This window comes from Gopherus flavomarginatus, chromosome 11, assembly GCF_025201925.1.
Source record: "Gopherus flavomarginatus isolate rGopFla2 chromosome 11, rGopFla2.mat.asm, whole genome shotgun sequence".
Taxonomy (NCBI): Eukaryota; Metazoa; Chordata; order Testudines; family Testudinidae; genus Gopherus; species Gopherus flavomarginatus.
In genome coordinates, this window is record NC_066627.1 from 48,599,382 (window position 1) to 48,618,259 (window position 18,878).

Genomic DNA, 18,878 nt, shown 5'->3' on the forward strand with positions numbered 1-18,878 from the left:
TGAAAGGGGACCTGCAAACCTTACTCCAGAACTAAGATGATTTCAAAGCAACCATGCAAAATTCTATTAACCCACTTAATCAGGGCTCGTAATTGTTTTTGATGGGCAAGTGCACAGCATTCATTTCTCTTTTCATTATGCTCAATCGTCCTGGCAGGGGAAGGGCAGGCAGGGTTTCCATCTGCATGGGTGTGTCTTCATGACAGTTTTGCGAGGCTGTTTGTAAAGTGTGAGGCTGAATGGCATAAACAGCAGCAAGTACATGGCTGTGAACTAACCTGGTTTAATGGGTTCTGGTTCCCACTGTAGCACCAGCTGGCTCCTGGTTGCTCTGACCACTAAAATGCATCATTCTGTTATATTGGAGCTATGGGAGCTGTACTGGAGCAATGAGGTTTCCTTACGGGGGAGTCAGATATGTGGCTTTATAAGGCAGAGAGCTCAGCTTTCAGCAGTTATTTTATATTCTGTAAGGGTTATAATTGTGCCATAGACTAAAAGCCACATATTCCACACACATTGCTGTGGATCAGCAGAACGATGGATTCATGGCTGTCAAAGCTGAGCAGAACAGCTGGTATGACTTTAAGGAACTAGAAATAAAATAGTAAACAGCCTTATTTTCTAGATGCCTCTTTGCCCCAGGGTATTTGGGGCATATAGCATAAAACTGGAGAGTCAACTTATCCTGAGGGAAAGTTTGATAGGTAGCCAGGTAGCCTTTCATCTAACTTGTAATAGTTGTTCCAAAAAAAGAAAAAGAACCCTCCCCACAGATCTAGCTTCTAAATTAGAACCAAATTCTGAGCCGAAATCTTTGAATTCTCTGGCAGTGCAGCATGTGAGTTTGCAGAGTGTATTCTTGGGTTGTTTTTTGTTTGATTTTTCTGTTGGTGGTTTTTTGTAGATGTAAATTGTTCTCCACAAGCTGTTTTTGTTTCCCCTTCAGATGGAGCATTTACTAGGAGTGTTTTTTCCCTCCTTTAATTAAACCCTCTGCATCTAAGCCTGAATCTTCATTTTACTGCTTACTGTTTCTACTGGCCTATTCTGGATATTGCCGAGGGACATCTTTTCAACCTGCCTTTGGGTTAAATTCACTCTGTGCACCACTTCAGTTGCAATTAAGCCCTCAAAGAAACGCTTCAATGTCCTGGCCCTCTGGAGGGGGGATGGTTTCACTTTTGGGGGCATGTAGACATTTTTGCACGGTCCCACTGGCTCAGAACCCATTTGTGTTTGGCTTGGAGCTGATATGTGTCAGTGTTCTTAGTTAGCAGCAGTGTGCCAAAAATTGTGCATGCAAGTGGTTGTGCAGGCATAGTTGCGCATGCACACAGAGAGGCTCGGTTTTGACAATTTGGTCCCAAAGTCTTTTGAAGTTTTTATACCATGATTGCAGGTATTTGCACCTTTACAGTACAGCTGCAAATAACGTCTAATTTAGTTACGGAAAACGTTAAGAATTTGTTTCCCCTATTCATGTTTTTTCTGCTGTACACTGCATTTTCAAAAGTGGCTTCTAATTTTGGATGTTTCCATTGTGGTTGCCAAATTTTTAAAAGCCTGGAGGCTCGTTTTTCAGAACTGCTGAGCGCCCTCATCTCACATTGAAATCAGTATATAAGCATGTGCCAAGCAATATGAATCATAGCTAAGATCATATTTTAGCACAACTCTCACAGTATTTTTCTTACAGCCCCAGCTCCTGGAGTCATGTTATTAAATGAAAACTGCAATTTTCATTTAAAAAGCAAAAGTAAGATTTAGACTTATGGTTATGGACAAACGTGACTCTTTAACTCTCAGACACCAGAAAGCAAATAACCTCCACTCCCACTCCCAAAATGTATTATTTTTAAAGTCAATCTCATGACTTTGAGGGCCCCGACTTATGATTTTTGAATGCTTGCTTTAAACTATACCCTGAGTAGATGGAGGAAGCAGGAAAAGAAGGAGAATGCTAGCAGTCAAAGAAATGAGCACATGGAAAATGTAATCACTAATATGTCCTTTAATATAACTGAAAAAGATGCATTTGCTATTTTTTGTCACTCTTAGTTGCTTCTGCCATTTTGCACTAGACCATTCCTGTACCTGATGCTATATTAAGTGAAACAAAACGATGTTTTTAACTGGAGGTTCCTGACCTGGAAGTTAGACTAGAGAGAGAGATTGCGATACCAGAAAGGCACAATCAGGACGTGTTTTGTGGTGCATTCATACCCACCACCTCAGGCACAAGACCAAAGCCTCTAAGGTACATATTTGAGGCCCCCTTAAACTCAATCTGCCATGTCAGCAACTGTATTGATAACAAAACCAACGGCCAATGGTTTTGGGGTGCAGTAGCTCACCCTGACTCACACAGCCTGTTCTGTGATGCAGCGAGGGAAACTCGACCATGGCTTTAGAGTGTGACTGGAGGCTCTTCTGATTCCTTGCCAGTAAATACATACTTCAGTCGACTCCAAAAGCTCCTGTTTGCAAAATAAGCAGCACTGACCACAGATGGTCAGCAAAACTGTCTCCCTTGCGGTCTTTCGCAGGGCCGAGCCTCTTCATCCTAGAGGATGTTCCTGGAATGTCCTGTATTAGTATCCCAAAATCTTCAGAGGCAGGCAAGGAGGATAAGGAAACTGCCCCCTTCCTCTTGCAAGGAACTCCCATCTGTGCTGTTAGCTGATGTGATAGGCCAGGAGAACAGCATGGGGGTAGGCTTGTCCTCCGACTGTTCACGAGGAATTTAAGTATGTAATTGCCCCATCCGTGGGGTATGGAGTAGACCCCTGAAAAATCTTTGATGCACCAAGATCCTGACTGAGACCCTGACAATCTGCAGTGGAGAAGAGGAAGGGCAGAGCTCCAGCCTGCTTTGGTGATACTGATTCTCTGCGGCACTACTCCTGCCTTACCCTAGAGTAGCTCCATTGATTTCAGTGTAAAACTGGAATAGTGCTGGGAAGGCCTCCTGGCTGCCAGCTGGAGACCATAATGTTATGACATAAGCAGCCATATAGTGCTCGGCACTGTGATATGTAAATACACATTGTCATTCTCAACTGTTCAGAAGGGCTCTGTGCTGTTCTGTCAGGCCCATGACAATAATGAAAACTCTGCTGCTGAGTGGGGTTAGGCCAAACTGGGGCTTCATCTCTGTTTTTGTTTTTGGGGGAGTGTATGAAATTAGAAAGGAGAGTGTCAGTCCTGCTTGAAATGATAGGAAGTTACATTGGGACACTGGTGCAGGAGTTGGCAGAACCAGGGCCGGCTCCAGGCACCAGTGTTCCAAGCTGGTGCTTGGGGCAGCAATCTTCAAGGGGTGGCAGTCCGTGTGTTTTTGCCCCCAGCAGAGTGCCGAATTGCCGCCGCGGACGGCGGGGGCAGTCCGTGTGCCCTTAGGGCGGCACGTGCGTTTCCGCGGTGGCGGCAATTTGGCAGCAGCTTCTATATTTAGCTGTCCGCAGCGGCTTCAGCTAAACGGAAGCTGCCGCCGAATTGCCGCCGCCGCGGAAACACGCCTGCCGCCCTAAGGGCACACGGACTGCCCCTGCGGCCTGCAGCGGCAATTCGGTGCGCTGCTTGGGGCGGCGAAAACTGCAGAGCCGGTCCTGGGCAGAACAACCCAGGTCATTGGATACCTGTCATAGCATTCCTTCCCAGTTCTGGACCTTAGCGTCCAAAATATGGGTACTAGCATGAGTTTCCCTAAGCTTAATTACCAGCTTAGTTCTGATATGCTGCCACCAATCAGGAATTTTCCAGGGCCTGATACCCTCTGGTCCCCTCAAAACCTTCCCTGGGGACCCCAAGAACCCAGATCCCTTGAGTTCTTAAAACAAGGAGAAATAAGCCATTCCCTCACCTCTCCCCCTCCCAGAATTTCCCTCCCTGGGCTATTCTGAGAGATACTGATCCAACCTCTTAAATCACCATACAGAGAAGCATCTCCCTTCCCTCTCACAAAGAGGCAAACAGATTCAAGGAAAACAAAGAGAGATTCTCTCTCTCTCTCCTCCCGTCTCCCCCACCAGTCCTGGTGAGTTATCCCAATCCCCTGGGATAAAACAAGGGAAACAAGAAAAAAATCAATCAGGTTCTCTAAAAAGAAATCTTTTAATAAAAGAAAGAAAAAGTAAAGAATTATCTCTGTAACTTCAAGATGTAAATATACAGGGTCCTATAGCTTACAGATACCAGAGAGAGACTTTCCCCCCAGTACCAATAGAAATCAAAATATTCCCAGCAACTACACATATAAAAGTTAACCAGCCAGATCCACAATTGCAAATAGAGTAAAACAATTAAAAAGCCTAAACCGCCTGGTTTTTACCTTCTATTTGAAAAGAAACTTAGAGAGCCTGTAGTAATGTCTGGTCTCTCTCAAACCCTCTGAGAGAAGAACAAAGAACAAAGAAGTCACACCCAAACTTCCCTCCACCCACATTTAAAAGTATCTTGTCTTCTGATTGGTCTTCTGGTCAGGTGTCCAGTTGCCTGCTTGTAACCCTTTACAGGTATAAGAGACATTAACCCTTAACACTCTGTTTATGACAATACCAAAGGAGCTCGACCTAATGGAATTTTCAGAGGATTACCCCGTTGATTAAGGTTGTATTTTAAGGGTGCATTATGCTGGCTGTAATGCAGGATGCTAGTGGATCTTATGAAAATACAGCCCTGTGGGACATCAGCTTGGCAGATGGACTCTGCAAACCAGGGTCATTTGGGTAGGTACCTTGCTGCTGTTGATGTATTCAGCAAGTTTGATAGCAGAAAAACTATGATAATCCAATTTTAGTTCACATGGGAAAAGTTTTAGAACTGGGTGAAATTTTTGGGACAAATAGTTTATTTGGTAAAAAAAAAATGCAGTTTTGGCCTGACCAAAACTATTCACAATTTTGGGTCGAATGCGTGAATAGTTTTGGCCGCAAAAAATGGCTTTTTTTAATGTTGAAACATTCACATCGATATTTTCGAAATGATAATGTCGACTTTTCCTTTCAGAAACACGTTTCGTTTAGAAATGTAGCTCGGTTTGTTTTTTAAAAAACAGAAAGGGGAAAATAACATGGAAAACTATACTAAAAAATGGGGGAAGGGGGCGATTGTTTTGAGTTGACAGACCCAAACTATCAATTATTCTTTTAGCTCCAGTGCAGTTCATCCCTGGACAGTGGAGCCAGAACAAGGGCTAGACATCATGATCGTCCCGTTTAGGCCGGTGCTGGAACGCACCCTGTCCGTCTGCCTGTTTTTGCATTCAGGCAGTACTCATCAGACATACTCCCAGAACGTGCTCCGAGGTCCCCATGTAGAAGTGGAGCTTACGAGCAGGAGACTGGCCTAAGGAGGGGTGGGGGGTGTTTCTCCAGGGATTGCTAGTGAGCTCCAGTAATTCAGCCTTAGGCAGTTGCTGACCTTTTCCTTCAGCCCCCCGTTTAGGGCAGACTGATCCTACAAGCCGGATGTGAACCAAGGCCCTGGCGGGCTGCTTCCAACCAGTGACCTGTGGTGGGTCTTGGGAAGTGCCGCCAGGAGCTAGAGACGAGGTCACTGTAAGTAGGGCTCTGGAAAGACCCCAAGAGTGAGCTGAACTCCTGCTGGGACCAATAAGGGTTGCCCGGGAGCGAGGGCTCATGTAGGGAACCAAGGGGCAGGAGCCTTAAAGCTGCTACGTCTTGAGCCCAGGCTGAGGGTCGGCCGAGTACAAGGCCCTCAGGGTAGGATGTAAGCACTTCACAGGCTGCATGCTGGCCCCCCGGGAGAGGGGTGAACTTTCCCCCTAAACAGCCTCACGGAGATGATGTGCAGCATGTAGCCTCTGTTTAGTCCTCCATCGTCTGTTCCTTCTTCCTGGCCTTACTGTCTCACCTCCAGTCTCTGCAGCTCCCCAGGATCAGCTCCATGGCCATAACTGGTCACTCTCCCCTACCCGTGCCATCTCCTCCTAGCTCTCACCTCCTCTGCCATAATGCTTCCATTCTAAGCACACCTGTAATTGCCACGGCGCTGTCCATTGCTGGGAGTGGTTGTTGTGCAGGCAGGGTGGGAGTGCAGCGGAGCTCTAATGCTTTAAGAGGGGGTGGGACATTTCCTATGTTTTCCAGCCTGGCTCGGGCTACTCGATCCTGTTGTATCTTTGCCCCTGGTTCCCTTCCTAGGGCATCAGGGTTTGGCTCCTTTTTCCAGCCCAAGCTTGTTTATTGTTGGAGACAAAAAGAAACGGATGCGTCGGCAGGGATTTCAGGAGCACTCAGCTTTGGCCGGGCGTGGCTCCTGCTGAGGTCAATGAGTTAAACAGGGGCAGAACTAGGCCAGAGCTGAGTGTTTTGAAATTCCTGCCCTTGGAGTTTGGCTGCTAGCATGCACTGAGGTTGACTCTAACCCTGGATTAGATTCAGGCTGAATTGTGGTGGTGCGAAGTTTGGACAGTCATGGCACAGTCAGGAGGGAGGGCTAGGAAATGGTGGGTAATAGGCAGGGGAAGTCTAGTGCAATGACGGAAATCAAGGTCTGGACTTGCTGGCTGGGTAGCTGTGGGCCACATGTTCTGTGTTTGTTTGCAGGAAATGCAACCAGCGACAAAACAGAAGGCAAGAAGAAAGGGAGACCTAAGGCAGAAAACCAGGTGCTGAAAGACATTCCTGTAAGAATCTAAATCCATTGATACCCTGATCCCCCTCCTCCCCCGCCTCTCTATCTGTGATTCTCTCCTTCCCCTTCTCTCTTCCTCATCCTGTCCAGCCCCCTGGAAAGTAGTTAGTAAAAAGCCAGCCCAACCCCTAAGGGTCTGAGGTGGGGCAGGGCCAGCACCAGGTGCCCAGGTGGTGTTCCTGATCCCCCGGATTAATTCCACTGACTGTGAAGGAATCTGGGGGCGATGCTGTTACAGAGCCTGTGTGTGCATCAGCCAGGGAGAAGGGGAGCGACAACAACCAGCCTAATTCAAAGGAACCCCACCTTCCAGCATGAGGCTGCCTTGCAGCCTGGGTTAGCAGCTCAGATGCCAGTCTGAGTCCTTAGGGCAGCCCTTCGAGCTGGGGGAGACATCACTAAAGCTCTGTGATCATGGGCGGTGCAATGTGGGACTGACCTGCAAGGTGCTGGGTGCCCACTGGATTCAGCACCTCTCAGGAGCAGGACCCAGGGATGCTGATTTAAAAACCAGACAATGCAAGTGTTTGTTGCCGCAGTTCAGCTATCTAGCTGCCCCTTTGCAAGCGTTTTTGTTCAGGCTGGCCCTGCTGTCGCATGTGCTAATGAAGCTGTGTTTGCACACACATCTGTCTGCACAGCTGGGTGCGTCCCCTTTGAACAATTTGATGCCAAGTGTGATGTGCTTACAGGAGTGACATGAGTGACAGGGTGATGTGAGCTATGGTTTATTTATGGGGATTATATATAAAGTATGGCTTAACAACTGGCATGATCCAGAGTGTGGTTTCTTCAGTAGGGTGGCCAAAGGCGGGGGTGTTTGATGGGCGGGATTGGAATAAATCATTGGCATAACGTGAAAAATAGATGCGGTCCGGCTTCCAACGAGTGACTGGCAGGTTGAGTGCCACGCTTGAGACACCTGTGTAGTTGCTCGGCACTTTCTGAGAACTGGGCCTCTTTATGGTGTCTCCTGTTGGACACTCAACATCGTGAGTCACCTGAATAGGCTTTTGCATGTAGAGACGGTGCTTTCCATTAGGCAGGTTAGAGATCTGGCGTATTCATCATGGGGGTGTCAGAGCTGGTTTAATTATCGGGTGGCGCGTAGTAAGGTGTGAGTTGTTCCCTGGGGAGTTGTACAATTTCATTTCAGCCCTGTAGCGTGGACAACATACGGAGCAGGTTGTTATTAGACTAGGGTGCGGTGTGATTTGCTGACTAGATGAAATGTGGGCTGGTTAAATCACTGAAGCGACTTTTGGTGAGATTTACTGAGCTGGGCTGGAATGTACTTTAGTCACCTGGGAAACACAGATGGGCTGCTTCCCTTTTGCAACAGGTGCAGTGTATGAGTGCATGATTGCATCCCCAGTTGAAGCGAACCTGAGTGCATGTACCTGACTGAGAGTGGAAAGCAGGTGGTGTCAGGTACAAGTAGTTCATTTTGCAGGGGCACATTTTGAGTACACGCTGGGCCTGCACATTCGACCCCAGCTCTTCTGAAATGTTTGCCTCAGCATGTGTTGTGTTCGCGGGATGCTGGAAGGTGTTTATTCAGCTGTATGCAACCATGTCTCCCTTTCTCAGCTGCCCCTGATGAACCAGTGGAAAGATGAGTTCAAGGCCCACTCCAGGGTGAAGTGCCCCAATTCAGGCTGCTGGCTGGAGTTCCCCAGTATTTACGGCCTGAAGTACCACTATCAGCGCTGCCAAGGGGTAAGGAGGATGAAGGTTTGTGTTTCCTTTTGATGATCAGTTCTTGTGTGTATAATTTTCAGTGTTCCCCGTCGCTTCCAGCACAACACCCAAGTCTGGACGATTTCTCAGCAGTAGGGCTAAGCTGCCTAGGTCTTTCAAGTTTTCTCAGGCACTGTCATACTGAGTCCATATTTTATCCCCATCCCTCCTCGAACCATCTGCCCTTGTGCAGTGCCATCCTGACATCTGACCTCTGGCTGGAAGGGAAAGCTGAATAGTACCTACTGCACCTCTTTCCCTCATTCATCACATGCTCTGTCAGCTATGGGAATGGGTTTCTCCAGGTTGCTTTCCATGTGATGGTGTGGTGTTAGTGAGCACCAGCCTGTTGCATGCCAGTGGTTTCATGCCCACCAAAGCTGTGTAACCGGCTGGCTTGGATTATTGGGCAGATCTCAAGAAGAATACAGTCTCGTCTCCATTAGGCTGTGTCTACACAGCAGTTTGGAATGAGCCTTCCAGCCCAGGTCGACAGACCTGGTTTAGTGGGGCTCATGCTAGCGCGACAGCACTTGAAGTTGTGGCTTGGGCAGGAGCGCGGGCTCTGAAGGTAGGGACGTGGGTGGGCTTCAGAGCCTGGACTCTAGTCTGAGCTGCCACTTCAAAGCGCTGTCTGCACAGCTATTGTTAGAGCGCAAATGCAAGCCCCGCTAAGCCATGTCTGTCGACCTCCCGCACCTGCTCGCTCCCAAATGCTGGGTAGACATAGCCTCGCGACACGTGCTCTAGCAGTGCTCTGGCTAGCTTGCTAAGAGTATCAGTGAGGGTGCAGCGAGGTGGGTTACACCGTGAGCTAGCTATGCGAGTACGCACCCGGGGAACCTGGGGGGCCTATGCAGTTAAGTTTGATCTGAACTTAACCTTTTTCCTAGTGTATGTGCAAGGTAACACCATTAGACTGATTTACCTGCTTGAGCTAAAACCTAATCAGGGCTACCACTGACCTGTTAAATCACACACGTAGGTGCTGGGACAAGGAGGGCTGCGGGGGGGCTGTTGCACCCCCAGCTTGAAGTGGTTTTCATTATATGCAGGGTTTACACTTTGGTTCAATGGTTCTCGGAACCCCCACTATACAAATTGTTCCAGTGCCCCTGACCTTGCATGTACCCTAGGAAAAAGCTCACGTTCAGGTGAGGTGTAGTTAGCACGTGTTAGCTAAACCTGACCTACACTCCACCACTTTTCCTAGTGAAGACAAAGCTCTCTTGTTCCTCAAAATATAGACGTCTTGAATATTCCTTGAAAATCTGTGGAAAGGTCACAAAATGCCTGGGTTGGTTCATTTCAATCGTAGAAGTGCAGGACTGGAAGGGACCTCAACAGGTCATCTAGGCCAGTCCCCTGCACTCAAAGCTGGCAATGAATGTCAGGAACATGACAATTGAAATGAGCTGGACCTTTTAAAACATTAAAAAATCCAAAACCTCCCCAGTGGAGCCACTGTTTGAAGTATTAGGGGGGAAAATATGGTTGTGGTTAGTTTGAATGACTCAGCTGTTTAAAACGGGAACAAAAACTTCATTTAATTAGGCCTTTCTCTATCCAGGAAGATACTAATTTTGTTTGCGGTTGTCTTTTGTGCAAGTATCTGTGCGTGCGTGTGCAGGTACATGCCTATCTGTGCGCATGGTGCAGAAATCCAGGCTGCACTACCAGCCCGCAAAAGGAAATTGCTCACCTAGATTATGTGACCTCCCCTCTAAAAAGAAAATCACTTTCGCTAAGGATGCCCAAGGTGGGAGAGTGGTGGAGGGCAAGGTGAATGTACTTTTGGAGCAGTGTGTGAGATGTAACCATGTCCCCACAACAAGGTAGACATACGAGTGTGGGTAGCACCTGTGTGATATGTGGTCCTGAAGGTGGTTCTTTGCAGATGGTGGTGGGGGTTATTGATAAAGACTGATTTATTTACATGGCAGTATCTCCCAATTTGTTCCAGGGACTTTACAAACAGAGGGAGGCACAATCCCTGCCCTGTGCAGCTCAAAACCCAAAACAGGCTAGAGGAGGAAATATGTTGTCTTTTTTTTTAATTGAGTCACGCCCGCCCACACACACACACACACACAGACACAGAATTTTTTCCCCCCATTTCTATCTGAGCAGTTGGGATTGTGCAGAATTTCTGGGCAGGCTCCAAATAGGTGAATTTGTCGAGATTCGAAGGCAGCAAAAACTGAGCTGTGATGTGTTTGCAGAAATCTTTCTGTAATCAGCAATCTCCCCTCAACTTTCTGCCCCACTTTTATGGCACTGAGGGTTGCTGTTTGTTTCAGTCTCTGCTGCTGTTCTGTAGTTTATTAAGAGGTAGCGTGGGCAATGAACAGGGGATAGGTTTGCTTTACCTGCCATGGCATGGGTAGCTCAGGGGATGGACAGAGAACATTTTGAAGTATGACATATCCACTCCCTGAAACGGGATTATCAAATGTATTAGCCTCTTCAGCTGTCGTGTTCCCTTCAGGTCAGATTGTGGACGAATTTTACGTGATCATGTGCAAAGCTACATTAGTACCAGCGAAATACAAATCAACAGGAAACTCTGCTCATTGAGGGCCCAGGCCAGTATCCAGCCCTTAGCCCAACTGACTGGACTGTGTGCTGGGGACGTGTGAGGGAAGAAAGCCACTCTGTGGCTGGTACTCCAGCCTGAGGGCTACAGAAACCCCTTTGGCTGCTGCACTGCCTGCCTATGGTGAGGAATGGTGGGTGGTTCTGCAGTGATGTGCATTCACTCCTTCACTCCCAATGCATCTCTATGCCGGGGCACAGAGTCCTGGCATGCATTCCCCAACGCCTGCGCTGCCTTCTCCCACCCCATGCCAGGGAGCTACGGCCCTCTGTTCCTCATGGAGGTGGGCAATAGATTCCCCCAAGATAGGGGCCAGGCCAGAGCCCGCTGGTGCCCTGTTTGAATGTACAGGGGAGAAGTCAGAGGAGGCAGTGCACAGGGTTCAGATTTCCTAGGAGGGACCTTTGCATATAAAGAGGCAGATCTAATACTGCATTTCTTGACACTTCCCAGTATACACGTGAGGTGACATCCAGGCCCTGTTGGAGTCAATGAGAGTTTTGCCATTACTGTACTTTCAGCAGGGCCAGGGTTTCACCCATAATCTCTTAAATGGAGACGGAGAGTTCTAATGCTCAGTTGCTGCTTACATCCATTAAAGTCCATCTCCTTCTATCCAGACAGGCCAGACTAATGCTGCATCCCCTGACACTTCCTTGTCTATACACGTCTCTCAGTGCCAAGGGGCAGCTCTTTCCTGTAACCCAACAGAGTCCTTCCGTAGGCAACCCCACCCCTACCCCTATCCCCCTGGATTCCCATTGCCTCTGGAAAGACTGCTTGAGAACTTCAGGTTTTTCCCTAGCAAAATGATCCAAGCCCCACATGGCCTGATCCCTGTCAGAATTCTAAAGCAAGTTGGGAGCTAAGGCCCCTCCGCAGGGCTTTGCCTAAGAATTAAATGAATGTCGAGCCCAGATTGCATGGAATGAGGGAGTGAAAAGAGGATGGGAAAGGAAATCACATTTCAGGATTCATCCTCCAGCTCAAAGCTGCAACTTGAAATAAACTTGCCCCCTGTTCTCAGGAAGCAGCCATCTGAATTGTGCACAAAACGCCAGCTTTCTAGCAGCCTTCCAATTGCACGTCTCTGTGCCTGTTTGCATGTGCAAATGCAGGATTTGCGCTTTCAGTTTAGGCAGCTGATTGTATTGAGATCTCTGTTATGCTTTTATTTTTAAAAAGGTTTTCTCTTTTCATCCCCACGAAGGACCAGATTCCCATTTTGATGCACCAGGGTATGTGTAGCTCACCAAAGCACTCCCTGGCTCCAATTTAAAATGCTGGCTGGAATTTTCAATGGAGCCAAAGAGAAATAACCATAACCCTCCAATTCCCATTGAAAGACAATGGAGATCAGGTACCTATGGCCCTGGTGCTTTTGAAAAACTCACCTGCTGTGGCGTGTTGCTGGTGGTGCTCGTGGAAAGGGATTCTTCTACCTCCCAGTCTTGGCAGTGTGAGTTTGCAGGAAGGTTCTTTCACCTTCAGGGAAAGGGCTGGTCCTTTCCCTCTCCCACCTCTCTGCTCTCTTGCAGGGGGCGATCTTGGAGAAGCTGACTTACCCTTGCTCTTACTGCGAAGCTGCCTTCACATCCAAGACCCAGCTGGAAAAGCACAGGCTCTGGAACCACTTGGATAGGCCAGTATCAGCTAGCAAAGCAGAAAACAAAGTGCAGAAAGCTGTTGGCAAGGCCAGTGGCAAGAAAAGGTACCGGCACGTGGCTTAGCTGCTTGCCAGTGTTTTGGGGAAGGCTGGGAAGAGAGAAGGGGAAAACTCCCAATTCCCTTCCCACTGGCCACTGGAGTGCAATCCCGATTGGCTGGTGGGTTGGAAGAGGTGTCAACAACGTTGCTTTCTTGACTCTGCTTTAAATGAGCCCTCTATGCTTTGCCCTAGAGCTGCTGAGAGTTCAGATTCCCCCACCATCCATCCCAAACAGGCAAAGGTGGAGAAGACTGTGGCCCAGGAGCTCCCTGAGAATGGAGAGTGCCTAGTGGAGAGCAGGAAGAACAAAGTGTTTCAGATCACGGCAGCAGAGGCAGTAGCAGCAACTACCCCGATGGCCAAGTCTTCGAGCTGCAAGGACCCCAAACAACAAGGGGGCACGCAGGCTTCCCTCCAGGAGGAAGACCCAGAAAGGATGAAGCACAGTAAGAGTAGAGCCCGGGGCTCCGTTGGTTCAGGAGGCTGGAGCGGGTGGCGTCCCAGGGCGAAGGGTAGAGTCACTCCCGATCTCCGGCACAGCAATGTGATGGAGGCTGACTCCGCTGAAAGCAATGGCCTCGCTCTCCATTTACACTTGTGCATCTGGCTCCCAGGGAGCAGGACACAATGAAACTGCACAGCACAGCCACAGCCAGAAATCGAAGCCACGTACACAGAGCAGCCAGTCAGAGGGGAGAGACTGACATGGGTCGGGACTGCCTTGGGGATGGAAAATGGAGTTCCACTCTCAAAGCACTAAGGAGACCATACGTGCAGAAACTGCGTAGGGGGATAGGGGAGCCATTAGTCACTCCACTCCAGGTTGTTAAACAGCCTTCAGCAGTCAGATCTGCCTTACGAGGATAGGGAATAACATCTCGGATCCGAGGGTTAGGTAGCAGACCTTTCAGCTGCCCTGGGCTCTGGGAAGAAGGACAGCACCTCTAGTGCTATACGAGGGTGTTAGCTGAGGGTCCCATCCATAGCTGCTTCATTTCAGGGCAGTAAAGCCCCTGGAAGGGGGGAGGGTAAAGTGAGGTTGGATCCCTTACTGCTCACCTCCTGATCCAGAGTTCATCCATGTTCCTTTGCCCCATGTGTATTTAAACCCACATTTGCAGTGCAGTTATTTGACCAAATTTTTATCTCTGTTTTCTCTCTCTCGAGTCAGGAAGGAAACAGAAAACTCCTAAGAAATTTACCGGGGAGCAGCCATCCATCTCGGGGACATTTGGATTGAAAGGTAACATATGGGGCAGCCCTGTTTCAATTCCAGAGCCTGTCGCTTCCCCCTGTGTGTTCCCAGAATACAGCCCCTCCTACCTGCTCCTGTGAAGGCAGGTATCTGTGATCTCTTCATTACCCAGGGCACCCCTAGCAGAGCCTCCAACAGAGGCATTGGTTAGACTCTGTATCTAAGATGGGACCTAAAACTTCACCTGTGAATGGCTTATGACTGAGATGATCTCCTCTGACCTGCCACCCAAAAAAGGAGGGCTGGGCAGCACCAGAAGTATGGCTGCATCATACTGCCTTTGATTTAATATTCTACCTGCAGCTCCACCCTGAGGATGCTGCAGCATCCTCATCTCCTTCCCCATCTCAGATGTTGGCAACTGGTTACAGGATCCCTAGTGCCTTTAACAGCCAGTTGGGGCCTGGAGTTCGTGGAACATTTTTGCATCATTTTTGCACACGAGGTTCCTGCCATTGCCTGAGCAAATCAGACGCTGTTCTCACAAATACGCATTTGCACTTGTAAATGCTCAGTTTTCACATGTAACTCCTCCCATGCGGGCATGTGGAGAAAGAGCATGAAACAGATGCCTAAAAATGCACATGGCTCTTGGGACTTGCATTCTAAAATTCCAAGCTGTGGGTGTTGGACCAAAAAGTGATTCTGGTCAAACAGGTCTTGCTGCAACCCATATCTGCCCCATTGGCCAGATTTTCAAAAGTGGCTTTTAAAACTGTATCTTCCATTTCTTGCACATGCCCAGGTGAGTAACCTGCCTATTAACTGCCCATACAGCGTGAGGTTTTGCATGTGCAGAGCAGAGGGGCATCAGATGGAGCTGTTATTGTTGCTATTTATTTGTTGGTCCATCAGCTGCTTGTCTGGCACTATATAGTATGTAGGGGAAGACACAATCCTGGCCCCTTTCCTCAGTGGATTATGGCCAAAAGGAATCACATAAGAAGTGTGTCTTGAGGGACCAGAATGAAAAGAAAGGAATTGCTTGTTCCGAGCATGGATCAAGATGCAAAGATGAGATGGGAGAAAGGACACAAAGGCATGATTAAGCGGGGAAGCTGGCCCGAGTGCCGTTGGCTCGGTGTGTATATAACTCTGCCTGTTAATCTCTTTTCCACCAGGAGCAAATTTGTTTGCCTTTGCAGTCAGACTTGGCAACACGGCAGCTCACTCAGCAGCGCAGGTGGCAGCAGCCTGGTCTCCCAAGGGATCTCTGTTCCCGCGTGTGCCTGGCACTCACTCTTACGCTAGCCCTGCTCTCTGCTCTCCTATTCCCAGGCAGTTTCACACAGTCTGACAACACAGCCTGTTTAATGAAGTCCCAGGATTCATGATGGCAAATTTTTAAGGCTATGTCTTTTAATACAGGCCTGGCGAAAGCAGAGGACAAGGCAAAGGCCCATCGAGCCAAGAAACTGGAGGGGACCAGCAGCATGGATGAGCTGAAAAAGAAGCCTCCAGGAGCTGGTGTGAAAAGGGAGGCCGTCACGCATTTATCGTCAGGTGAGGCGTGAGGATTCCCCGGCCTGCTGAGAACTGGGTCACTTGGTAGTAACCTCCCAAGAGTGAGGGAGGAAAAACAAAGCAACAGATTGGTTAATGGAGCTAGGATAATAAGAGACCAAAGTCAATTTACCTGAGTGAGGAATGACTAGAAAATGTTTCGACACTTGTCTCAATGCTTGGAGCACTCAGAAATAGCTTATTTTTTAACCTTCCCATTCATGATAGACTCAGCTCTCAATGTGGACTTTGGGGTCTTAGTGACATTGAGGCGCAGATCTCAAGCCGAGGCTGACAAGTGCTTAGCAGAGCTCAGGAGAGGGTGGCTGAGAAGATTATGCTGCTGTTTCACCTTCATGATGCTGGGCTGGTCTCCATTGTTCCAGTTCTCCACAACAATTTAGAGCAGCCAATAGGCTTCTCTGAGTTACCCCAGCTGCATGTGGCACCAGCCAAGCAAGCTTATGCTTGGGGTGGCAGATTCTAAGGGGCAGCATTCCCTCGAATCCTTTTTTTGTTTGTTTTTTGTTTTTTTGTTTTGTTCCACCGTTTTGGCCGGCGCAGAGGAGAGGAGTGCCCTGCTGGGAGCGGGCTGCGCCCTCTGTCTGCCCCAGCTGGTACCTGGTCTGTAGCAAGCCCAGCAGGGCAGCCCACGTCCTTCCCTCCCCGCTGACCGGAGCGGCGCGGAGCCCTCTCGACAGGCGTCGCAGCAGAAGCCCTTACCGCCTCCCTTCTCTCTCCCCCCCCACTCCTGCCCCCCTCCCCTGCTGCCTGGGGCACGTCTGCAGCGCCGGGAGTCCCCCTGCACCCGCGCTCCGGCCGCCCCACAGATTTTCTTTGTTTGGTTGTTTTTTTGCTTGAGGCGGCAAAAAAGCCAGAGCCAGCCCTGAAGGTGTCCTTGCCACAACCCCTTTCTCTTGGCATTTTCCCCTGCACCACCCACAGGGAGGGAGGGTGGGATAGGAGCCACTACAGCAGCTCCCAGTGATGCTGCTGCATAGGAAAGATTGCCCAATGGCCAGTGAAGATGGCATTAGGGCAGCTTTGTGCAGGGAAAGCATCACAAAACTTCCCCAAGGCAGCCTAGAATCTGCACTCTGGTTTCAAGTAATGACGCTGTAAGCCAGGGGTCGACAACCTTTCAGAAGTGCTGTGCCGAGTCTTCATTTGTTCACTCTGATTTAAGGTTTCACGTGCCAGTCATACATTTTAACGTTTTTAGAAGGTCTCTTTCTATAAGTCTATAATGTATAAATAAACTATTGTTGTATATAAAGTAAATAAGGTTTTTAAAATGTTTAAGAAGCTTCATTTAGAAATAAATTAAAATGCAGAGTCCCCCAGACCAGTGGCCAGGACCCAGGCAGTGTGAGTGCTACTGAAAATCGCCTTGCGTGCCGCCTTCGGCACACATGCCATAGGTTGCCTACCCCCGCTATAAGCAATGAAAAATGACATAGGCCCAAATCTTGCCCCTCATGCATGAAGTCACTAACCAAACTCCCACTGACTTCAGTGGGACCAGTGTCTGGACTATCGGCTGTGCTCTGTGCACAGTTCTTCCACTACGAACTGAATGAACATCTCGACCATTTTCTAGCTGGAGCCTGCGTTTCGGAGTTCTTCCTCGGGCGGCACTTGCTTTCGCTGGCAATCTTAGCGAGAGGCATGCAGGAGGTGCAGAATAAACACAGCTGCAGTGCTTTTCACTGATTGCACATGCAAATAAGTGGCTCTCTCAGCTCATCACAATGCGGAGACATTCAAATATACAAACTCAGTGGGCCACATGCTAACCACACTTCCCGGCGTAAAAGCAGAGTCACCCTATCTGAGTCAGCGGAGGGAACTCCAGATTTACAGCCGTCTGCGATCAGAATCTGGTCTCCTGTGAGTTTTTTGTTTTTTTTTTTAAATCTCATATCACACATTTAAATAACACGTTGGAAACTTGGCATGCAGACAGCAGCTGCCTGTGTTTGTGGAGGTGGCAGAGATACCAGTTACAGAGTTTACCTGCACACAGTCGGTTCGGAAGCCTGACGTTGACGCTTATGTTTCATTCCTTCTCTGAGTTTCTCTTAGAGGAGATGAGTAGCTGGGGGAAGGAAGGATCACTCTCAGCCACGCTAGGGGCTGTCTGTCTAGTAGTCCCAGCTTTTCCCTAATGGCCTGCTAAACACTATTATACGTTCACCCACTAGGTGGCATGGTGTGTAAAATACCTTCTTGAAATGAACCTCAGCCCTACCTGGCAGAGCATTAAAGGATCTTAAACATACCAGGTGTGATCATCATAAGCAAGGTCTGTAGCCAGTCCGTATCTGGTACAAGGACATGACATGGGATCAGGAGTAAACTAAGATCAGAGACAGAAGGAACAAAGCAGCAAAGGTTGCAAGATCTCATCAACATGCCACTCTTCAGTGCCCCCCAGAGAACTTCAGCTTTGATAAGCCTTTCCAGTGGACAGACTGGAAGCAGTGATTTGCAAGATTTCGAACTGCAAACAAACTCCACAGAGAAACTGGAGATACCCAGATATCTTCTTTAATTTATGCTATGGGGAAGCAAGCAGAGCATATTTTTAAACCCTTTAACTTTACTGAAGACAGTCACAAAGATGTCCATGAAAGGGTTCTGCCTATATTTGATGCAGACTTTGTACCTCATCGACATGTGTTCACCAGAAATTCAAGAACCAAGGGGAAATGTTGAATGTTTTATAAGAGTTCTGCATACATTCGCTGAAAACTGTGATTTTGAGAATGCAAAACATGAGAATATCAAAGAGAGACTGGTTATTGAGTTAACAGATAAAAACCTTTCACAGCAGCTACAGTTGAAGAGAGATTTAAACTTAGCTACAGCTGTTCAGATAGTAAAGCAGTCAGTATTAGTGAAACAACAGAACAAAAGGCAGGTGCAGCCCGAAAACCCTGAAACTAGCTTAGAAGCTATGAACAAACACTTGAGAGTTAAAAGTCATTATCATACAACTCCTGAAGGAAGGTGAGAGAACTCCCAGGCTAAGAGGGACAAATTCCAGCCTACATGCACACGGTGTGGGAAAAGTGATATCCTGGGAGATGATGCATGGCCAGCCGGAGACGCAAGGTGTAATACATGCACGAAATATGGACATTTTGTGGCTGTTTGCTGCACCAAAGCAGTCAGGGAGTTGACTCAAATTACAGACAATCAAGAGGCATTGTTTCTGGGATCTATCACTTGTGATGACACGGAGCCTGCCTGGAAAGTGAAATTGAATGTTCACGACAGAACCATTGACTTTAAAATTGACTCAGGAGCTGATGTCAGAGTCATCTCAGAAAGGACTTACTTTCTGTCCCAGGCCAGAGCTGAAGTCACTTGACTCAGCTCTGAGTAGCCCTCCAGGGATTCTGAACTGCATA

The 18,878-nt window shown here is 48.3% G+C and overlaps 1 protein-coding gene across 4 annotated transcripts in view; it reads left to right on the forward strand.

The window, feature by feature from the left end:
- ZNF512B (zinc finger protein 512B) overlaps nt 1–18,878 on the forward strand; it is a 62,591-nt gene that overhangs the window by 13,926 nt on the left and 29,787 nt on the right. For 2 of the 4 annotated variants that reach the window (XM_050918262.1, XM_050918264.1), the window contains exons 3-8: nt 6,573–6,652; nt 8,251–8,394; nt 12,535–12,707; nt 12,897–13,150; nt 13,876–13,947; nt 15,328–15,462. In XM_050918262.1, the coding sequence (XP_050774219.1) occupies nt 6,573–6,652; nt 8,251–8,394; nt 12,535–12,707; nt 12,897–13,150; nt 13,876–13,947; nt 15,328–15,462 (858 nt within the window). The remainder of the gene's footprint in view (nt 1–6,572; nt 6,653–8,250; nt 8,395–12,534; nt 12,708–12,896; nt 13,151–13,875; nt 13,948–15,327; nt 15,463–18,878) is intronic. The other 2 variants (XM_050918263.1, XM_050918265.1) reach the window with 1 other exon arrangement.